General features: G+C 52.1%; 1 protein-coding gene across 4 annotated transcripts in view; it reads left to right on the forward strand.

Moving 5' to 3' along the window:
- Positions 1 to 4,649, forward strand: part of GALNT18 (polypeptide N-acetylgalactosaminyltransferase 18) — a 346,389-nt gene extending 341,740 nt beyond the window's left edge. For 3 of the 4 annotated variants that reach the window (XM_007174925.3, XM_057552862.1, XM_057552863.1), the window contains one exon: positions 4,232 to 4,649. In XM_007174925.3, coding sequence (XP_007174987.2) covers positions 4,232 to 4,378 — 147 coding nt within the window. In that variant the 3' untranslated portion in view covers positions 4,379 to 4,649. The other variant, XM_057552860.1, reaches the window with a different exon arrangement.
- The last annotated feature ends 14,042 nt before the right edge of the window (positions 4,650 to 18,691 follow it).

Below are 18,691 nucleotides of genomic sequence, written 5' to 3' on the forward strand. Positions count from 1 at the left end.
AAGAACACTTGAGATTGAGTGTGTGAAGCATTTGACACAGTGCCGGGGACATGGTAAATAAGCCTTGACAGTAACTACTTTTACCTCAGGGCCAGAGCCTGCAGGTAGAGGTAAGGATAGTAATACCACCAGGCTCCTCCCAAAGGTGCTAAGCTCACCAGGAAGGGACTGAATCGAGGAAAGGAAGGCTCCTTTGCAATTTTGATGAATGGCATTTGGCCGGAGAGGGGGCGAGAGCCTAGAGTTTGCTCAGTGAGAGAGGTTGAGGTCCAGGAAGGAAGACGGGAGGGAGACTGGCCAGTGGCTTCAGCACCAAAAGGTGGGACGGCTCCTCTCTCCGTATCCCACATACGTCCCAAGACGTATACCAGGCCTCCAAGGTGGTCTTACTACTCTATTCTAGAAGATTCTCCTGTCAGAGCCTTTGGGGAGAGAGCTCTCTTGACCTCATTCTCCACCCTCCCTACAGGCCCGGCTGCCCTCACTGAGGTTGCATCGCCTCCACAGCCCTGCTCTTGGCCTCGCTCCCTTTCTTCCACCGCCTTCCCGGAGGCCACACAGGCTGTTTCTGCCTCGGGGTCCCTGTGCTTCCTCTCTCTAGGGTGCTGAGGGCACAGCTGGGCCAGGGTGGGGCCTGGAAAGTGCCGTATTTGAGTCTCTGAAGGAACACTTTACTTCTCAGAGACCTCTGCCCCGCCTCTCTCTCTCTCGGCCTTGGCACGGTGCCCAAGTGGCTGGCGGGGAAGGAGGGGCCGTGGCCTCCCTGTCTGGGACAGGTTTCTCCAAGCCTCAGTGGTCCGGGGGCCGCTGAAGCAGCCTTGCTGTTGGCAAGGCCTGGCCTGGCCTTGCGGCCACGCTAAGCAGTCAGAATCCTGGTCTGGCCCCGCTTTCTGCCTGTTGTGCACTTTTTCTGGAGTCCAGATCCTGACACTGTGCATAGCCTCATAGCCATTCGTTGTTTTGTAGCGATAAAGGGGTTGCCCATCAGCCCTTCCGCTCATCCTCCAGTCATCAGGACGGAAGTTACGATCTGGCCCTGGAGACGATGGAACCAGAAGGGCAGAGCAGCTTTGCCCCAGGCCACACAGTCGGCAACCAGCAAAGCATCCTCATCCAGCCCTCTCCCCTTTCTGTCTCACCACCCGAATCGCCAGCAGACCTTGTGAGTTAGAGAGCTGGGCTGGTGTCATGCCCACCCTCCCTGAACTCTACTCCAGCGTCGTAGGGTAGGGCACACGACCAGGCTGCCAGGGATATGGGAGGGTCAGGGGCGGCTGGCCCCAGGCCCACAGAGGAAGCACCGGTGACACGGCCCAGCCTGGGTGTGGGCGGCAGAGTGCTCAGGCCACAGAAACCTGGGCCTGGCAAAGCGACAGGCTGGCCTTGCTGAGAGCAAGCGTCACAAGGGATGCCTCTGGGTTCAAAAGTCCAGGCTTTGAGGGACAGAGTGAGGACCCAAGGAGGACCACGGCTTCGGAGGGGACGACTTGAGGCTGGCCTCCACAGTCATCCCACTGGGGTTCCGGAGCGTGACGCGGCCACCAAAAGTGCAGATTCCTTGGCTATGTCGAAGGAGCCTCTTGTCCAGTGGAGATGAGGTGGTGGTCAGTTCTGAGTGATACAGAACGACTGGAGTTTGTCCAAAGGAGGGCAACCAGGATGGAAAAATGAAACCAGACTGTCCCACAAGGAACTGGGAAAGTTTCGCCTGGTAGAGCATGGAACTGGGCGGCCGTGGGCCTCACCTTCCCCTGGGGGAAGGGACGAGGTGGAGAGGCGGGATCCGACCCCCATGTGGAAACCCGAGGGCACAGTCTGGAACCTCTTGCTGGATGCCCCCCAGACAAGGATTTCAGTGGAGGACAACGCTCCAGAGGTGGAGCGGCCCGGGAGAGGGAGCTCAGCCTGGAGGGCTCAGCCAGCTGGTAGGCGAGAACGAGACGGTCGGCCTCCCATGTCTCTTCCAACACGGGGACTCTGGGGGGCCTTTCGGAGCCCTTGCCCAGTGGCCAGTCGTCCCTCTGTCCCCTCTGGGCCTGAGCCTGCAGGCTTCTCTCTGGCTGCACCTGTGGGCCCCAGGCGAGCTGCCTTTGCTGTGCTGTGTCTCTGCTCTTGTGTTCTCCTCAGGGGAAGCGCTGGGGGTCGGGGCGCAGCGGGAGGCCCTGCTTTACTCACTCGAATGCTTCTGAGGAGGTTTGCGGTCCCCCGGGCCATGCCGCACACATGGGAAATGCGGAATCCCACACCCGCTCCCCGACACACACATCAGTACACTCCTGACCCCTCTGCCACCCTGCCTCCTTCACCCACTGTTCAAAGGCCCTTCTGAGGGAGCTGGATTTCTGTTTTAAATTTTTTTAGCTGAAGAATAACCCATACACGTATAGGAACATGGAAACGTGTACCAAAATAATTTTAAACAATAATAACTCAGTAATTTAAAACAAAGCCAACACCTGTGTACCCACCACCCAGGTCAGGAAATAGCACACTCCCAACCCCCCAGAAGCACCCCTTTGCCTCCTGTCAATCATTTTCCCACTCCCTCCTGCCCAAGATACCCATCCCCCCCAGCTCCTGACTCTTAAGTCTATGGTCTTATTTTGCCTGTTTGGAAAGTTTATGTAAGTAGAACTGTGTATGTGCCCTTTGGCTCCTTTTGCTAACATTGTATTTGTGGGATTCCTCCTTACTGAGCAGAGCTCTGGTTTGCTCATTTTTAGTGCTGAGTAGTATCCCATTATGTGAATAACCACAAGTTATTTATCCATTCTACTGCTGATGGACGTTTGCGTTGTTTCCAGGTTGGAGCTTTTACAAATCCTGTTTCAGAACCGGTGCAAACAGTTCTGCCGGATACCCACCGGGGCATGGGGTCGGTGGGTCGCAGGGCTCAGCGGCGGGAGAGGCTGCCAGTTTCCCAGGCAGCTGTGAGAATTGAACCTCAATGTTCTCTTGAGGTGTCAGTGGTCACCATGGGGACAGCGGTGGCCGGCTGGGGATGACTTCCTTACAGAAGAGGTGTGCGTCCCCCTCTCTCACAGAGTGCTGTTCGCTGGGATGGGCACGGGGGGCAGCTGGAGGGTGGGCTGCAGAGTCCTGCTTCTGGAGGGGAAAGGGGGGTCAGCTAGGAGGCTGGTGCAGTTGTCCAGGTGACAGAAGACAGTGGGCCAAACCAGGGCAGGTGTGATGGGATGGGGATGAAGGCACAAGGCATGAGGGAGGTGGAACTGGCAGGACTTGGTGCCTCATCAGATGGTGGGGAGAAAGCGGAGGCATCAGTGGAAATGCCTGGTCATTGCTGAGATGGGAAACACAGGAGGAGTAGATTCTGGGGAAAAGGTGAGTTTGACCATACACTCAAGGACCATTAAGCTACAGGGGGCCCACTTCTAAGAACCTGCCTGCTTGGGAGGCCAGAGCCCAGTTGAGCAGCACATCTTTGGTGGAACTCAGAGACACTCACACAGTCTGAGCTGATGCCCAAGTGACAACCAGTAGCCCCAGACTGTCTAAGGCCTGCAAGGATCTCACTAAAAGCAAAAATTGGGGGTTTCTTCTTTGCTGCTGTGGGGCTGCTTTGAGAAGCAGAACCCCTCTTCTTTCAAGGGGCTTTGAGCATAAACTGAGTATGCATGGCTACAGAACCTTCTGGGACGTCAGTAGCATGGAGGGAAACCATGCATATCCAGGGCTAAGGGAGCCCAGTGCCCTACGATAGTATCTAGGAGCCTGGGTTTGGTTGAGGCCAGCACTGATGACTCCAGAGGTCCAGTTGGGGGCAAGGACCCTAAAAGCAGGAGGTCGTGGGCCTCTGGCAATGCTCAAATTCAGGCCAATCATGGGGTGGTCCCAAGGAACTAGGATTTTCAGAACGGGGCCCCAGCCCGTGGTTATGGGGAGCAGGACCCAGCCCCTGGGGTAGGAGCTGTAGGAGCGGACCAGCATGCCACACCCCAGCCAGGTAGACGGAAGCTGGGGTGGAGCGTCTCTGTCCTCTGTCCTAGCAAAGAACTAGGGCCCTGTGAAGAAAACAGAGGCACAAGTTCAGTCTCAGGGAGCAGACCAGCACTTCGAGACAGGGATCCTCGGGCTTCGTGGGAGTGCTGACCCCAGACCTCCCGCAGCCTCACAGGAGCCCAGACATCTGCACCTACAAGGAATCCCCGCCAGCCACTAGGCCTGAGGCTCCCCCATGCCCTCTGACCCCGCTTTCCGCCCTGGCTCCTAGGGAGGCCCCATCCAGAACCGCAAGTCCAAGCGCTGTCTGGAGCTGCAGGAGAACAGCGGCGCAGAGTTTGGCTTCCAGCTGGTGCTGCAGAGGTGCTCGGGCCAGCACTGGAGCATCACCAATGTCCTGAGGAGCCTGGCGTCCTGACCCCGCTGGGAGCCGCCTCGCACCCCACCCCTTTGCTACTGTGTAGCACCTGCTGCAACGTTGCCTGCTGTCCGTGTGGGGTTGTTTGGAGTCTGGGGAACAAGGTTGGTGGGCCCCCAAAACAGCTTTTTATTTCCTATTCAATTTTCAATGGAGTTTATAGAAAGAGGTCGAACGGTGGGTGAGGGTATAATATCATAAACTATTTTGCAACTGTAAATAGGGGACACATGGAAAATATTTATAACTGACAATAAAATACTATTGATTAAGAAAAGGGATTTTGCAGTTATTTGGTGCTCGGTGGAGATTCAGGCCTGGCTCTTCTGAACTTGGAGTTCTTGTAGCCCAAGATGTGTCCCAGTGTGCTCTCCCTACTCTACATCCCTGAGAAAGGAGGCTTTAAGCCCCTGCAGACAGTGGGAGCTTGTTGTGCAAGCTGCCGGCTTTCTCTAGGAGGCCCAGGGCAGCGAGAAGGGCACCTCAACCTCAGGGCCACCTCCAGAGAGAAGGTTCCCTCCGCCTCTGCGCAGCGGTCACCGCCTCCGGAAGACAGCCTCAGTCCTCCGTCCCGAGAAACCAGGATGGCTCGTTGGCCACTGGAGCGTCATCTGCTGGGCTCCAGACACTTGGCCTACAGCAACTGCCCCATCCAGTTTCTAAGACCGTTGCCTTCCTCCATGAATCACGGTGCATTAGTTTCCTGGGGCAACCAAGTGCCACAAACTGGGTGGCGTAAACAACTGTCGTCTCACAGTTCTGGAGGCTAGGGGTCCGAAATCAGGGAGTTAGCTGGGTCGGCTCCTTCTGAGAGCTGTGAGGGGGAATTGGTTCCAGGCCTCTCCCCGAGCTGAGCTTCTAGCAGCCTCAGGCGTTCCCTGGCTTGTAGATGGCTGTCTTCTCCCTGTGTCTTTCCTCCCTCCCTGTGTCATCGCCCCCCCTCCCTCTCAGGGCTCGACCCAATCACCTCCTGAACACTAGTCTCTAGCCCCGCTCCTGGGAGAAGCAGCTCACACCCAGTCCTCCTGCACAAGGGCCCCCAGCCATGACACAGTGCCACCTGGGCAGTGATACTCAAACCTACATCTATGCCCGGACCTCTCCTCTGCGCCCCAGGCCCAGTCTCCCTCTGCCGTCGGCCCCGGGCAGCTGGGTCGCTGTCCTTTGGACAGTGCTGATCTGATGTGCAGAGAACAGACCTGTCCCTCATCCTCCCAGGCCCACCCTGGTGACCAGCACCACCCGCCTCCAGGTGCTCAGGCCAGAGTCCTCCTCTCGTCTCTAACCACCCCCCCAAATCCTCACCCCTATATCTTGTCAGTACATCAAGACAGTGATACCCCCTAAACAGCTCTGGAATCCCCTCCCCAGGCCTCTTCATTGCTCACAAGGACCTGCATCCCCACCTCCTGTCTCCCCTCTCCCACCTCACCTGCCCTCCTCACTGCAATTCTCAAGGGGTCTTTCTCAGATGCAAATATCCTCAGATTTTTTCTGACCTAAAGCCTTCAGTGGGTCCCATCAGAGATGGTAAACGCCTAGCTCAGGCACCAGCCTCAGAGCTTCCTCCCGTGCTGAGTCCAGAGGCCAAGTGTCAGAAGAACCCAGGTCAGGGGCCTTAGACACGGGGGGGTGGGGCATGGGTGCAAGGAGGCCTGGCTTTCCGGCTGTCCCTCCCACTGGACGTCTATAGCCCCAGCCCACCCTCTAGGGATGTTGGAGTCCTGTGGCTTCTTTCCTTCTTTTCAAGAAGTTTTTCTTGGGGGTGATATTAGTTTGCTAGAGCTTTGACAACAAAGTACCATAGACTGGGTGACTTAAACAACAGAAGTGTGTTGTCTCACAGTCCTGGAGCCCAGAAGTCCAAGATCAAGGTGTTGGTAAGGTTGGTTCCCCTGAGGGCTGTGAGGGAAGGTCATGTGCCAGGCCTCTCTCCTTGCCTGGTAAATAACTGTCTTCTCTCTGTGTCTCTTCCCGTCGTCTTCCCTGTGTGTGTGTCTCGTTTCCAAATTTCTCCTTCTTATAAGGACACCAGTCATATTGGATTAGGGCCCATCCTAATGACCTCATTTTAGCTTCAGGACCTCCGTAAAGACCCCATCTCCAAACAAGGTCACATTCTGAGGTACGGGAGGTCAGGACTTCAACATATGAGTGGGGGGGGGGGGGTGGGCACAATTCAACCCGTAACAGGAGAGCAGAGGAGGGAGATGAGCAGACCCCAGGCCCCAAAAGGCTGCCTCCACCCACGCCCACCTAGCCCGGCAAGTCCTGCCTGTGGGGCAGCCCCAGCTGTCCCAGCCTCCGCTGGGAGAGGGGTGGGCCCTGAGCTGGTGACAGGGACTCTGCATAAAGACGTGGGATGTTCATCATGGCCTTCTGTGTCCACTCCTTAAGGAAAACTGTCCCAGCCACAGCCCCAGCAGTGACCCCTCTTATACCCTTACCATGCTTTCCCCCTCCATAGCCGATCCAACCTGACCCGAGGGCAGGTGTCCAGAGGTTGGTCAGCAATTGATGACAACACAAGAAGCTGAGCTGGGCCAATCACATTCTGCCTGCAAACTGGCACCATGGCACATGGAAAGAATCAGCCAGCTGGTGAAGAAGGCCAGGAGCCATTGCCGTACATAGAGATGAGCCCCGGAGGGCCAAGCAAGCCAGAGTCTGTGTGCGCTGAGGTCAAGAGGGGAAAACCAGGGCGAGAAGAGGAGAAAAAGGTGCTGGTGAACAGAGGCAGTGGACCCACCATGCAGGAGTTCTAATGTGGCCATGACACAGATGGAGACAACAGACAGCCCCCCTCACCCCAGACCCAACCTGCACACGTGCTGCTGGTTCCTTCCCCTGCTGTTTACAACAAACAAGACTGACCGAAGCAGGATGTAAAGATTTTAGACACCAGAATCTGCTCATGGACAGACCCTCACGCGTGTGTGAACGCATTCACAATCCTTACCACTGCTGTGTACACAAGTAAAAAATGGGCATGCGTTTGCACCTTCTGTATACAGACAGGCACGGGCTTACATAGCCCCGCACACACCCACCTGTGTGCACACGCATGCAGTATGTCACACACACACACACACACACACACTCACATGCATATGCACTGACCCCAAAGAGGAAAGTTATTTCTGCCCACTCTCCAAAAGTCTGTTTTACAGGAACAAGGCTGCCATCATTTAATGTTATTTAATATGATCCTTGCGAAGCAGAGGCTATTGGAAATCAGAGCCCTTTTAGTCTCACCATTTCTTTCCAATTACAGGCAAGAGATCCAAGGGAGTTCTGAGGCAAGACAGAGATTATATGGCCTTAAGAATCTATATTTGTTTGCTTTCTTCACTATCATGACAATCTAAACCAGGAAAACAAACACGGGACACAGACACCCAAAACTGTGTGCTCAGCCCTGCTCCTTCTCCTGCCTTCAGCGCGCAAGAGGAGGGAGGGGAGCGTGGTGGGTATACCTCTAGCTCCTGATCCCACGAGACCCCCAGTCCTGCTGCCCGGCTCTGGCCTCACCCATCTCTCTCCATCCACAGACAGGAACCGTGTCTTTCCTTGGTGCTTTGCTAACTGATGGGCTAGAAAGGGCCAAGGGAGGCATTAGGCCCAAGGTGGATATTTTTTCAAATTACACAGTGTGGCCACACCTGGGAGCCAGACTTTAAAGACTGTCACCACATAATGCCTCTTCTCTCTGTTCAACCTCCTTGTCGCTTTCCAGGGGAGGGGGGCCCACCCATGGTCCCCACAGGAAGAACCTGTGGCCAGTGGCAGTTTCATGGGGGTATGGCATGGGACCCCGAGTTCAGAGTTTCCCCCTCCACCTCCAACCCAAGTTTAGTTTAATGCTCTGGTGTCATTGTCTTGAAATTCCTCATAATTTCTGAACAAGGGGTTCTGTATTTTTTTGTACCGGACCCAGCAAATCATACAGCAGATCCTGCTTCTGACACAGCACTTTTGTAGGCAATATCCAGAATCCAGCCCATGGCACAGAACCTTCTCCCAGGAGTTGCTCCTGGTGAGGGAGGGAACAGTGGCCTAAATTCTGGCCCCCTTTCAGCCCCTCCCCACTCCGTCCCCCCGTCCCTCCCCCTTCCTCTTCTAGGGGACCTTCCAGCTCCTGCTGCTGCCACCGTCACAATAGCCCCTAGGGGGCGCTGTGCTCCCTTTGTGCTCTGTCTGAAGGGGGCACTCAAATCCCAGCCGTGGGTTCCTTGGTGAGGCACACCAGGATTTCCAAAAGGGATTGAACTACTAAAGGGCCACTGTAAGGAAGTGATCCCCAAAGCAAGGAGAGGCATGGAGGTTATTTTCCCCAATACTTTCTGGTCCCCTAAGATGATCTCCTCGTACCTGGTCCATCTGCACTTCCTGGCCATGGAAATAGCCCTGGTATAACCTGACCCCTTCTCCTACTAGGGCAAAAAGACCCTTCTGTACTCCGTGTGAGTCAGGACCTCGGCAGGAAATAGATGGCGCCCTCAGGTAAGTGGGGTGAGGTGGGGCTAACTGAAGAGGGTTTAAGGAGGGCAACGGCAGCTCTTTAGCGGTGTGGGCCGGGTGAGGTGAAGCACCCCAAGACAGCAGGACCAGAAGTTTCCACTCCTATAGCTAACGGGACACAGAGGGGGGAATGCTTCCCAAGCTCACTGACTGCAGCCGTGGAAGTGGGCTCCCCTACAGGATCCTCAGCCAAAGGGAAGGACCCCCCCCACCATGGAACCAACAGCGCAGCAGGGAGGGAGCCTTCAGGGGGCAGGGCTGAACATCTCCACTTCTCCTTCCTCCCGCTGTCAGATATTCCGCCAAAGCCTCCCTTTGGTCAAACCCAACGGGAGGTCGGGGCCCAGGAGCCACGGATGCCCAGAGCAGGCCGGAGGAGAGCGGAGAGTGGGAATAACCAGCACTCACCTCAGCCTTGCCCTGGTCTGGACGCCCTGCCGTCTGTCTCTCCCGTCACCCCAGTGCACCCACCCCACCCCAGTCTCTGAGTGCCTCCTCGCTGAAATGAACCATACCACGCGCTTTCCCATTTGATGATTCCTTTCATTGATGTGAAAGAGAGAGGAGAAGGAGAGAGGGCTCCTCGCTCGCGGCTTGAGTCCCTGGGGGATGTCGTCAGCCTTGGCTCCACCTGTCCGTCCCTCTAGGGTCATCAAGACTCAGGCCTCCTCCCGTAGCCTCAGTCCCTCCTACCAGCATGTGGGGGCCTGGAGTAGGTCTCAATCAATGTGCTACAAGAGCCTACATGGGCCTTTGACCTCGTAGTGCTGGGCTAGCAAACACATCCGGTCCATGGGAGTGCATTTGGTTGTCATGGCTGCCTGAAGTGATGTGTTAGGAAAGATTCTGAGGCTCTGGTTTCCATAAGCGAGAGCACCAGGGTGGAGGACCGGAGAGAGGGGAAGTGTGCACGTATGTTACATATTTAACCTTTCCATCCTGCCTTTCCACCCCCCACGCCCCTGTGCTGCTCCGGAAGTCCCACTCCCAGGTGGGACTGAGTCTCCGTGAACCCCAGCCCACTGGGTTGGTGCTCTGGAGCCCCTCATTGTCTGGGGTGCTAGTGCCAAGAGACCACCTACTCACCAGTGCCATGCCCTGCCTCAGAAACCCAAATCCCTGGTCATTCTGTCACCTGCCCAAACCGCATGGACCCTCCAGCTGCACTGTGGCATCAGCCTTTGCTGTGGGCACACTTTCCTCAGCCCTCCCCCCTTTGGGGTCTGACCACCTCCCCATCCCTGCCAGGGAAGGGGGCTGAAGCTCAGTGCGTGTCTCACCTGCTGTGCTCACAGGGACCATGCTCAGTGTCTGGGGGAAAATCACAGGCCAGGAAGTCCTAAAAATGATTATAGTAACAAAAAACATTTGATTACTTCTATGGCCAGGCACTGAGGTAAGTACTTTCCATTTATTTTCTCATTTCATATCCGTTATAACCCAATCAAGCAGCAATGTTACCATGCCCATTTTACAGTTAAGAAAACTGAGGCACACAGAGGTCAAATCATTCTGCAAGGACATATAACTAGCAAGAGACAGAGGCTAGATTTGAACCCAAGGAGGCTGACTGCAGAGACTGTCCTCTTAGCCTCACCTACACGATTCTGCTTCACTTGGGGCCGTGGGAACCCCACAGTAACCTTATGCTCCAAGCTCCACTCATTCCAGAACACCCCACCTTGAGGCTCTGCCTGGACCAAAGGAGTAAATACAACTAACACCCATAGCTGCACCAAACCTGACCTACCTGCAGTAGGTAGGTACCATTAAACTCATGGTACCCTACAAGGTAGGTACCATTCCTAGCATCATTTTGTAGGTGAAGAAACCAAGGCACAGAGGTTAAACAGCTTGCCTAAGGTCATACAGCTAGCAAGTGTAGTAGCCAGAATTTGAACCCAGGCCCCCTGTTGCCAGTCTGTGGCTCTAACCACTACGCCATACCACCTCCCAGCTACCTGCCTTCGTGTGATACAGAATCTCCCCAGAACACACCAGGGCCCCCAGGAGACAGCCTCATGGGGCTCCACATGCTGCCAGGGCTATATACACCACCCCATTTCATCTCCCTGGTGAGCCTGACCTTCCAAACGCGACCACGGTGAGAGTGTGATTAATGAGCCAATTACTTCTGTGGAAGACATCGTGCAAAATAAATAGCCCATTTCCCTTCAATTTACTGTTTTAATAAATAAATAGTGCCCCATGCTCTGGTTCTGTTTATGGCTGCTCATACCTGAAAGTTTGTGATGAATCTTCACGTTGTTCATTTCCAAAATTAATCAGATCTGCCAGATGACTCTGAAATATAGGACTGCATTTGTCCTTCCATGTTAACAGCAACATAGGCAGGTGGGGCCCTGGGGAAAGGTGGGCCGAGGGGAAGGGTGAGCAGAGGGTGGGATGCTTGGAGCTCTGGACCCGTGGCCCTGGAGGCCTAGTGCCCACACACGGGAACCACGATCAGGGAGGCTCAGAATGTAGTTTCGTGATTAATGGTTCAAGGAAAACCACCAGGAAGGACAAGGGCAGAGGCGGGGAAGAAACTTCTTTCCTCTGCTTCAAACTTGAGTAGATTGGCCAAACTGGGGAAAATGAACAAGAACAGGGTGTCCAAACTCCACCGAATGGGCAAACTCAAAAAGACCTTCACCTCCTCTCCAGGGGTCACGAGTGTTTGCAGAGTCATGTACTCAGCTGGCTATCTTTTCTAGATCCCTCTGTGCAGGCACAGAGCAAAAGGGCAGAAGGCCAGGTGTCTCCTGCGGGGCACTCACCATCTGAAAAATTGTCTTAGGTGGGATGGTAGATCATCAGGGTTCAGTGTGATCAGAAGTAAAAGATATTCAACTATCAAATATTCATGATGTGCATTTACATTCTACACACTTTGACATATATCTAGTTAAGTCTCAGAGTAGTCCATGAGGTCAATATTAAGCACCCATTTTACAGATGAGGAAAGGAAGAGGTTCAGATGGCATCAATAACTTGCACAAGGTCTCAGAGCTATTAAGTGAAAGAGAAAAAGTTCAGATTCATATCTAGGTCTTCAGACTCCAGGAACAGTGTTGTTATTTTTCATATAGCTATGATATGCTCTGTGTGTGTGTGCGTGTGTGTATACAAGTTATTTTTTTTGACATTGGTGTGACTGGGCCTGCTTATATTCCCTTCTATATGCATTTTATCCCCATCAAACAATTCTTTGGAGGGTCTCCACAGATCCCTTGAAATCATCAATCTACCTGCGCTGGCCCTCCTACTAGGCTATGAGAACCTTGAAGGCAGAAGCATCACTTGATCTGTCTTTGTATCCCTCGCTCCTGGCACAGTACCTGACATGCATGCGTGTATTCATTCAACACCTATGTATCAATCGTCTGCTGGGTGCTGTGTGCTGGGGACACAACAGTGAATGAAAAGAGACACAGTCACTACCCTCACAGAGCTTACAGACGAGTTGAAAAGACATATTAATCACATAATTAAACAAATAATGTAAAATTGAACTGTAGTTAAGTACTAAGAAGGAGACACATAGAATTCTGACACTATAAAAGGCAGATGAAACCAGTCAGCGAAATGAGAGATGGATGCTGAGGAAGTGACATCTGAGCTGAGCTGTGTTGAGAAGCATTAACTGGAAGATAGAGGCATGTCCTTCCATCCTGGGGACCAGTACATGGAGAGGCAGGCAAGGGGGCCTGTAGACAGCTCATGGAGGAGAGGCAGAAAGAAAGAAAGGCAAACTATGAGGGTGGAGTAGGTGGTACCCTACCATGAGGGCCTTCATAAGCTTTGTTAAGGATGGAGCCTTTATCCTCAGGGTGAGGGAAGCCACTGAAAAGTTTTAAGCGGGGAGGTGACATGATCAGAGTTGTGTTTGATTAGAGGAAGGCAAACCCTTCCCCAGGTAGATCAAGGAGGAGGTAGGGATGATGGTAGCTTGAACCAGGGTCATGGCAGTGAAGATGGAGAGAAGAAGAAATTCCAGAGGCGTGGAACAGGTAAAGCAGACGGATAACAGCAGTGGCTTGAATATGGAGCGTGCAGAAGAGAGGAGTTGAGGGTAGAAGAGGCGCCACTCCCTGGAATGAGAACACATCATGAGGACCCATTTGGGAAGCAAGATCCTGAACTCAGTCTTAAACCTGAGCTTGATGGCCCTTCAAGCTCTCCAGAATGAGATGTCAGGAGAATCTGACAATCTGACAGTAGGATATGTGGGTGTGGGGTGTGCTCATGGCAGGGGATTAATGATGTGTCCTAAATTGATGTTCTCAGCTTCTCTCTCTCTCCTACCATTTCTTTTCATCAAGAGATAATGATGGTTCTTAGAAAATTTAGAAATAGACATGACTCACCTTGGATAGAGGCTTCGGAAGGAGAAGGCTCTATAAACCCAAGTCACTACCAACTACCAGGTGCACAGTTTTACAGCTCACACGGGGCTCTTAACTCATTTGAGCTTCACAATAACCTGGGATTATCACCTCCATTTGAGGTTACATGGTTTGTCCTGAGAAATCATGTATTGGATCAAGTGTAAACTACTTTCTTATTATCATCTGCCTTCTGGAAGAATTGACACTGCAAAAAGCTTCCCTTATGAGACATGTGAGTTCAATCCACTTTACACATGTCCCTGAGCACAAATTTAAAAGGCAAGGAAAAGGCTACAAAGACATGTAAGAAGAAGTCTCCACCCTTGAGGAGATCATAGTCCAGAAAATAAGAGTCCCAGTTGATTATAATATACAAAACAATGCGGGAGAATACTATGCAAGACCCTTTTAAATAAAGTTTCTCTGATTATAAAATAATCAATGTCTAGTATAAACAAATACAAATTTTACAACTGAAAAAGGAAAAGAAAAAGTATCCAAGATCCATCCAGAGGTACCATGTCACTGTTTTGTTTGTTTAATTTTGGCATGTGCTTGTGATTGGAGTTTTCAGTTACGTAAGTCAATGCATTGCCTGTAATGTTTAAGTTGGTTTTAGCGGGAGTTTCTGTGACTTGCAATCAAAAGAATCTTGACTAACAAGGTTATTTTGAGAATTCAATCAATTCAAGTATGCAAAGTGCTTAACACAGTACCTCGAATGTAGAAAGTAGTCAGTAAACGTTAACTGCTCTTATTCCTAAGGTTCCATCTATTGGATTGGGGGCGGGGGGGCCAGGCACGCAAAAGGCTGTTTACATGAAATACTGAGGAGCTTCCTGGCAGAAAACTAATCCTAAGGGAAGAGGAATCCCAGCACCTCAGATTCAGTAAGAAAGCCTGGGACTTCCCTGGCAGTCCAGAGGTTAAGACTCCACACTTCCACTGCAGGGGGCCCAGGTACCATCCCTGGTTGGGGAACTAAGATCCCACACGCCGCACGGCCAAACCTATGCCTGTGGTGACACAACTCTGTAAATATACCAAAAATCATTGAATTGTGCAAGTGAAGCAAGTGAATTGTATGGTATGTAAATTATAACTCAATAAAAATTAAAACAGAAAGAAAGCAAGCCTTAGCAGGCCACGGGGCCATTCTGAGGACAGCCTGGTGTTTCTGCCAGTCAGAAGTGCCCCCCGGTTCAGCTCTCCCGGAAGCGCAGGTGCACGCCCTGTGGAAGGGTGGCTGAGATGGAACAGGGGAGCCTTGAAGGGAGGCCAGAAGTTTCTATTCCACCGCGTGCTCTCTTGAGGTTGGCTGCTAACACCGCTCAGCACAGGAAGAAGAGGGGTGCTCTCTCCTGCGTTGCAACAGAGCACAGGAACCTCTGTCACTTCGAGCCACTGGAAGGTCAGTTAGAGCTGGTTTGCTTAGTCTCTTTGAGACATTGTTTCTAAGCATTCAACACAAGCAGGCTAAGGGGGTTGCGCCGGGAGAATAAAATACAGGTTCTGCCTCAGGGGTTAATCATCTAAAGAAAAAAAGTATGGGGGCTTCCCTGGTGACGCAGTGGTTAAGCATCCTCCTGACAATGCAGGGGACACGGGTTCGATCCCTGGTCTGGGAACATCCCACATGTTGCGGAACAACTAAGCCTGTGAGCCACAACTACTGAGCCTGCGTGCCGCAACTACTGAAGTCCGCGCGCCTAGAGCCCGTGCTCCGCAACAAGAGAAGCCACCGCAGTGAGAAGCCCGCTCACTGCAACGAAGAGTAGCCCCCGCTCACCACAGCTAGAAAAAGCCCGCGTGCAGCAACGAAGACCCAACGCAGCCAAAAATAAATAAATAAATAAATAAATTTACTTAAAAAAAAAAAGAAAAAAGTATGTATGCAGGTGTATGTGTGTATTTGTGTGTGTATGTATGTGTGTATGTGTGTGTATATGTATTACTCATCAAAATACACCAATAACAGCTGTGGTTTGCTCACACAAAGCTAATGATCTTCATAAAATTTTAACCATAACTTTGAGCTCATACACCCCATCCGTTACCCTACTGAGTTAACCAGTGTCTCTGTGACATGCTGAGAATTGCCATTTCAGGAAGAACTAAATGCTCGGGGTGAGATGGCAGTCGCCCTTTTTCTAGGACCCTGCCACTTCTTCGGAGTCCCATTTACTTGGCTGAGGAGAGCGTATAGACCACCCCTTGTCCCCGGCCACCCCCCAGACAAGGGAAAGGGGAAGTTGCAGCACTCTGCCCCTGTGTTAACCCTTCACAGCCTCAAAGACCACTTACCTCCTGCTTTTGTAGCCCAGTAGTGTGTGAATGGTGCCCTCACGGGGAGGCATCAGGTGGGCCCGTCTAGAAACGTGGGAACACATGGCACCTATTGATTTCAACTTTGGGTTTTACTCCCAATTCCAAGAAAACAGATGAAGTCCCATTCAACATCCTATCACCAAAAAAACAGATCCTCAGCCCTAGATACTGAACTGCGGGTTCTCTAGGAATCTGGCATCTTGGTCCAATCCCAGAAACTCCAGACACAGGGAATGTGTATGTCAGTTGAGGAGATATCTGAGCTACTCCACACTCCCCTGTACACCTGTAATAACCCCCATCACTGCAGCTTGTCTGTGCATGTCTCCTCTTGAGACCTCACGAAGCCTGACTCAACCAGGCTCCCTATACCTGCAGGTGCCTTGCCTCACGCAGATATTCAAGGGCCCTGGGAGGTCAGCCTGGGTTTCATGGCATCCGAGGGTCTCTGCGCTTTGCTGGTCCTTGTAAACTACTGCTTGGGGAGCCTTGGAGGCAGCTGTCCTTGGTACTAGACATGACCCTCCAATCTTGGACTCTCTGTCTCTGCTCTCTCAGCACACGAGCTGCCTCAGGCACCCACCAGTCTCCAAAGCAGAAGGCCACACATGAGATGATAACATCAGCCCCAAGGATGGACAGGGCCTGCCAGGTGCATAGCCAGCTCTGCCTCGGGTAGACCCTGCCAGACCTGGGGTTTCTCGTCTGTCACCACGGCCGCGCTGATGGTGCATCTTCAAATCGCAGCTCTCCTAAATGAAGAGATGGCTGTTTAGGTACAATCCGCAAACCCAACTTGGGAACCCAAATGACATGGCTCCAGTCTTATCGGCAGGAATTATGGCTCTTGAATCGGCATAATCTGCAGAATAAGTGAAATCGTTGACACAGAGACATGTGTTTGAAAACATGACATGATCTACAGTTAAAGTCTGTGGATTCTGCATCTACCTCAGAAATATTACACTTCCAGAACAATTTACTCACTAACTGGCTCTCTCTTGAATGGACCATATGTCTTTTCCCTACGGTGTCAGCCCTGCCTCCACTGGCAGCTGTTCCCAGCTGCTGGGCCCACTGATTCCCCAACCACAGACCCACACCTGCCCAGGTCCTGGGCCATGATTCACAGAGACTCATTACGCCCACTCTCTGTGCCCATCTTGGTCCCTGATGCAAACTCCCATCCCAGTAATTTTGAGTGCTGGTGTCTTGGCTTGCCTTATTTACAACACTGTGCCCTGCTACCTGCCAGCTACCTGCCATGTGGACTTCTGGGCACCACCTACTTGGATTTCCCATCATTGTGCTATGTTGAGATTCATTCATTAGTTCATGCATTCATCCATTTACTCAACAAATAATTATAAAGCATCTGGTAAGGCCACGTAATTTCCTGTGTGCTAGAGACACAGTGGTAAACAAGATGACCTAATCCCTCCTCACAGGGGTGCTGGGCCAGGACAGCCCCACAAGGCCCAGCTCAAGACAAGCATGGTGTCCTCGCTTCCCTCATGTGCAGAATGGGGTGGTCATGAAGCAAGCATTTGTGGCCTGACAGCTTTCAGCCCCAGATGAGGGAAGTGGCTGCCACTGGGAGTCCCATATGAGGTTGGGTCTCCTGTGACTTATGCCCACAACCATCTATTTGTCCCTGGCATGAAACTTATAACACTACATGGCTACTCTTGTTAAATATTGGGTTGGCCCAAAAGTTCCTTTGGATTTTTCCATAAGAAGTTACGGAAAATCCCAAACAAACCTTTTGGCCAACCCAATGTTTAGTCTGCCCCCACTCCCAGCCGACAGTTTCAGGAGGCTGAAGTGGTATCTGGATCACCTAGTCTGTCTAGCCCACAGACACGGGTCACTTGGTCATTCTCTCCAGATGGGAACAACTATTGCACTATCTGCCTTACTTTGGTTGTGGTCTCACCCTGAGGTGGGCGCCCTTGTTTCACCCACTGCAGGCCATGGGCAGATATGGATGCTGCACCCTGGTCTGGGTCCAGCATCCCAGGCTCCCACAGCTAATTTCCAGAGTCCAGTTCCAGGAGATCCTTGTATGTGTGATTGGACAAAATAGTTTGGCTGTAGCAGCCCGCAATCACTGGGCTCTCCGCACACTGGCCCTTCCAATGCTGGCCCCCTCCACTCACTTTCCTGCTGACCTCCCCCATGGTCACTTCCACAGGCCGGGTGGCATCTGTCCACAGCCACTTCTGGGCCTGCAGCAAGGAGAGAAGAAAACTGAGCCTTGGACCAGTAGAGCCATGCTCCAGAGTTTAGGGCACAAAGCTGGGCCACTGGCCTGGGGGTCCTGAGTGTGGCAGGTGTGATCACAGCCATCCCTGGAATAGATACCACTATGGTACCAGGCCTAGAAAGCTGGTCCAGAAGCAAGTGAGACTGGATGGTGCCCAAGCAGGAAATTCTCTGCAGTGAACCCAAAATTTGTGATAATGTTGTTCAGTTTTAAAGAGACATGGGATGAGACTTTCTTTGTACACCTTTGGAGTGTGCCAGAGACATGGCAAAGGCCCTTGAAGAGTCATGCAAGATCTAGTTGAAAGGTTATGTCGGAGCTGATACCAATTACTGTAACAACGGACTTTGGATAAGGCATTTTATAAGTAAGATGCTTAATAACAACAATGGTAGCTGCCCCATACATGCCTGTGTGCCAGACACTTAACTACTAACTAACATACATTAGTTCATTTAAGTCTTGAACCTATAATGTCAGTGCTATTATTATGATGCCTATTTTACTGATGAGAAAACTGAGGTACGTGCGGTCAAAGGAGAGAACCTCATATTCACCAGTGCTGCCATCGTTTGTAGTAAGAAAGCCATCTAGGAAAACAGATATATCAGAATTCTTCAATGAAATTAAGGAGGCCAAGGTCTCCAGGTCCTAGTAGGCTGTCACACGAGGAAGTAAGAATTGGAGGATGAGGAGTGACTTTTCGGAAATGCTTCTGCTTTCAGTCACATTGTATTCTTTACCTCTCCTCTCAGAAAGACGCTCTACAGCCAACCTAAGCAGCATTCCCTGCCTTGGCTGCACAGA

This window comes from Balaenoptera acutorostrata, chromosome 9 (genome assembly GCF_949987535.1).
Source record: "Balaenoptera acutorostrata chromosome 9, mBalAcu1.1, whole genome shotgun sequence".
Taxonomy (NCBI): Eukaryota; Metazoa; Chordata; class Mammalia; order Artiodactyla; family Balaenopteridae; genus Balaenoptera; species Balaenoptera acutorostrata.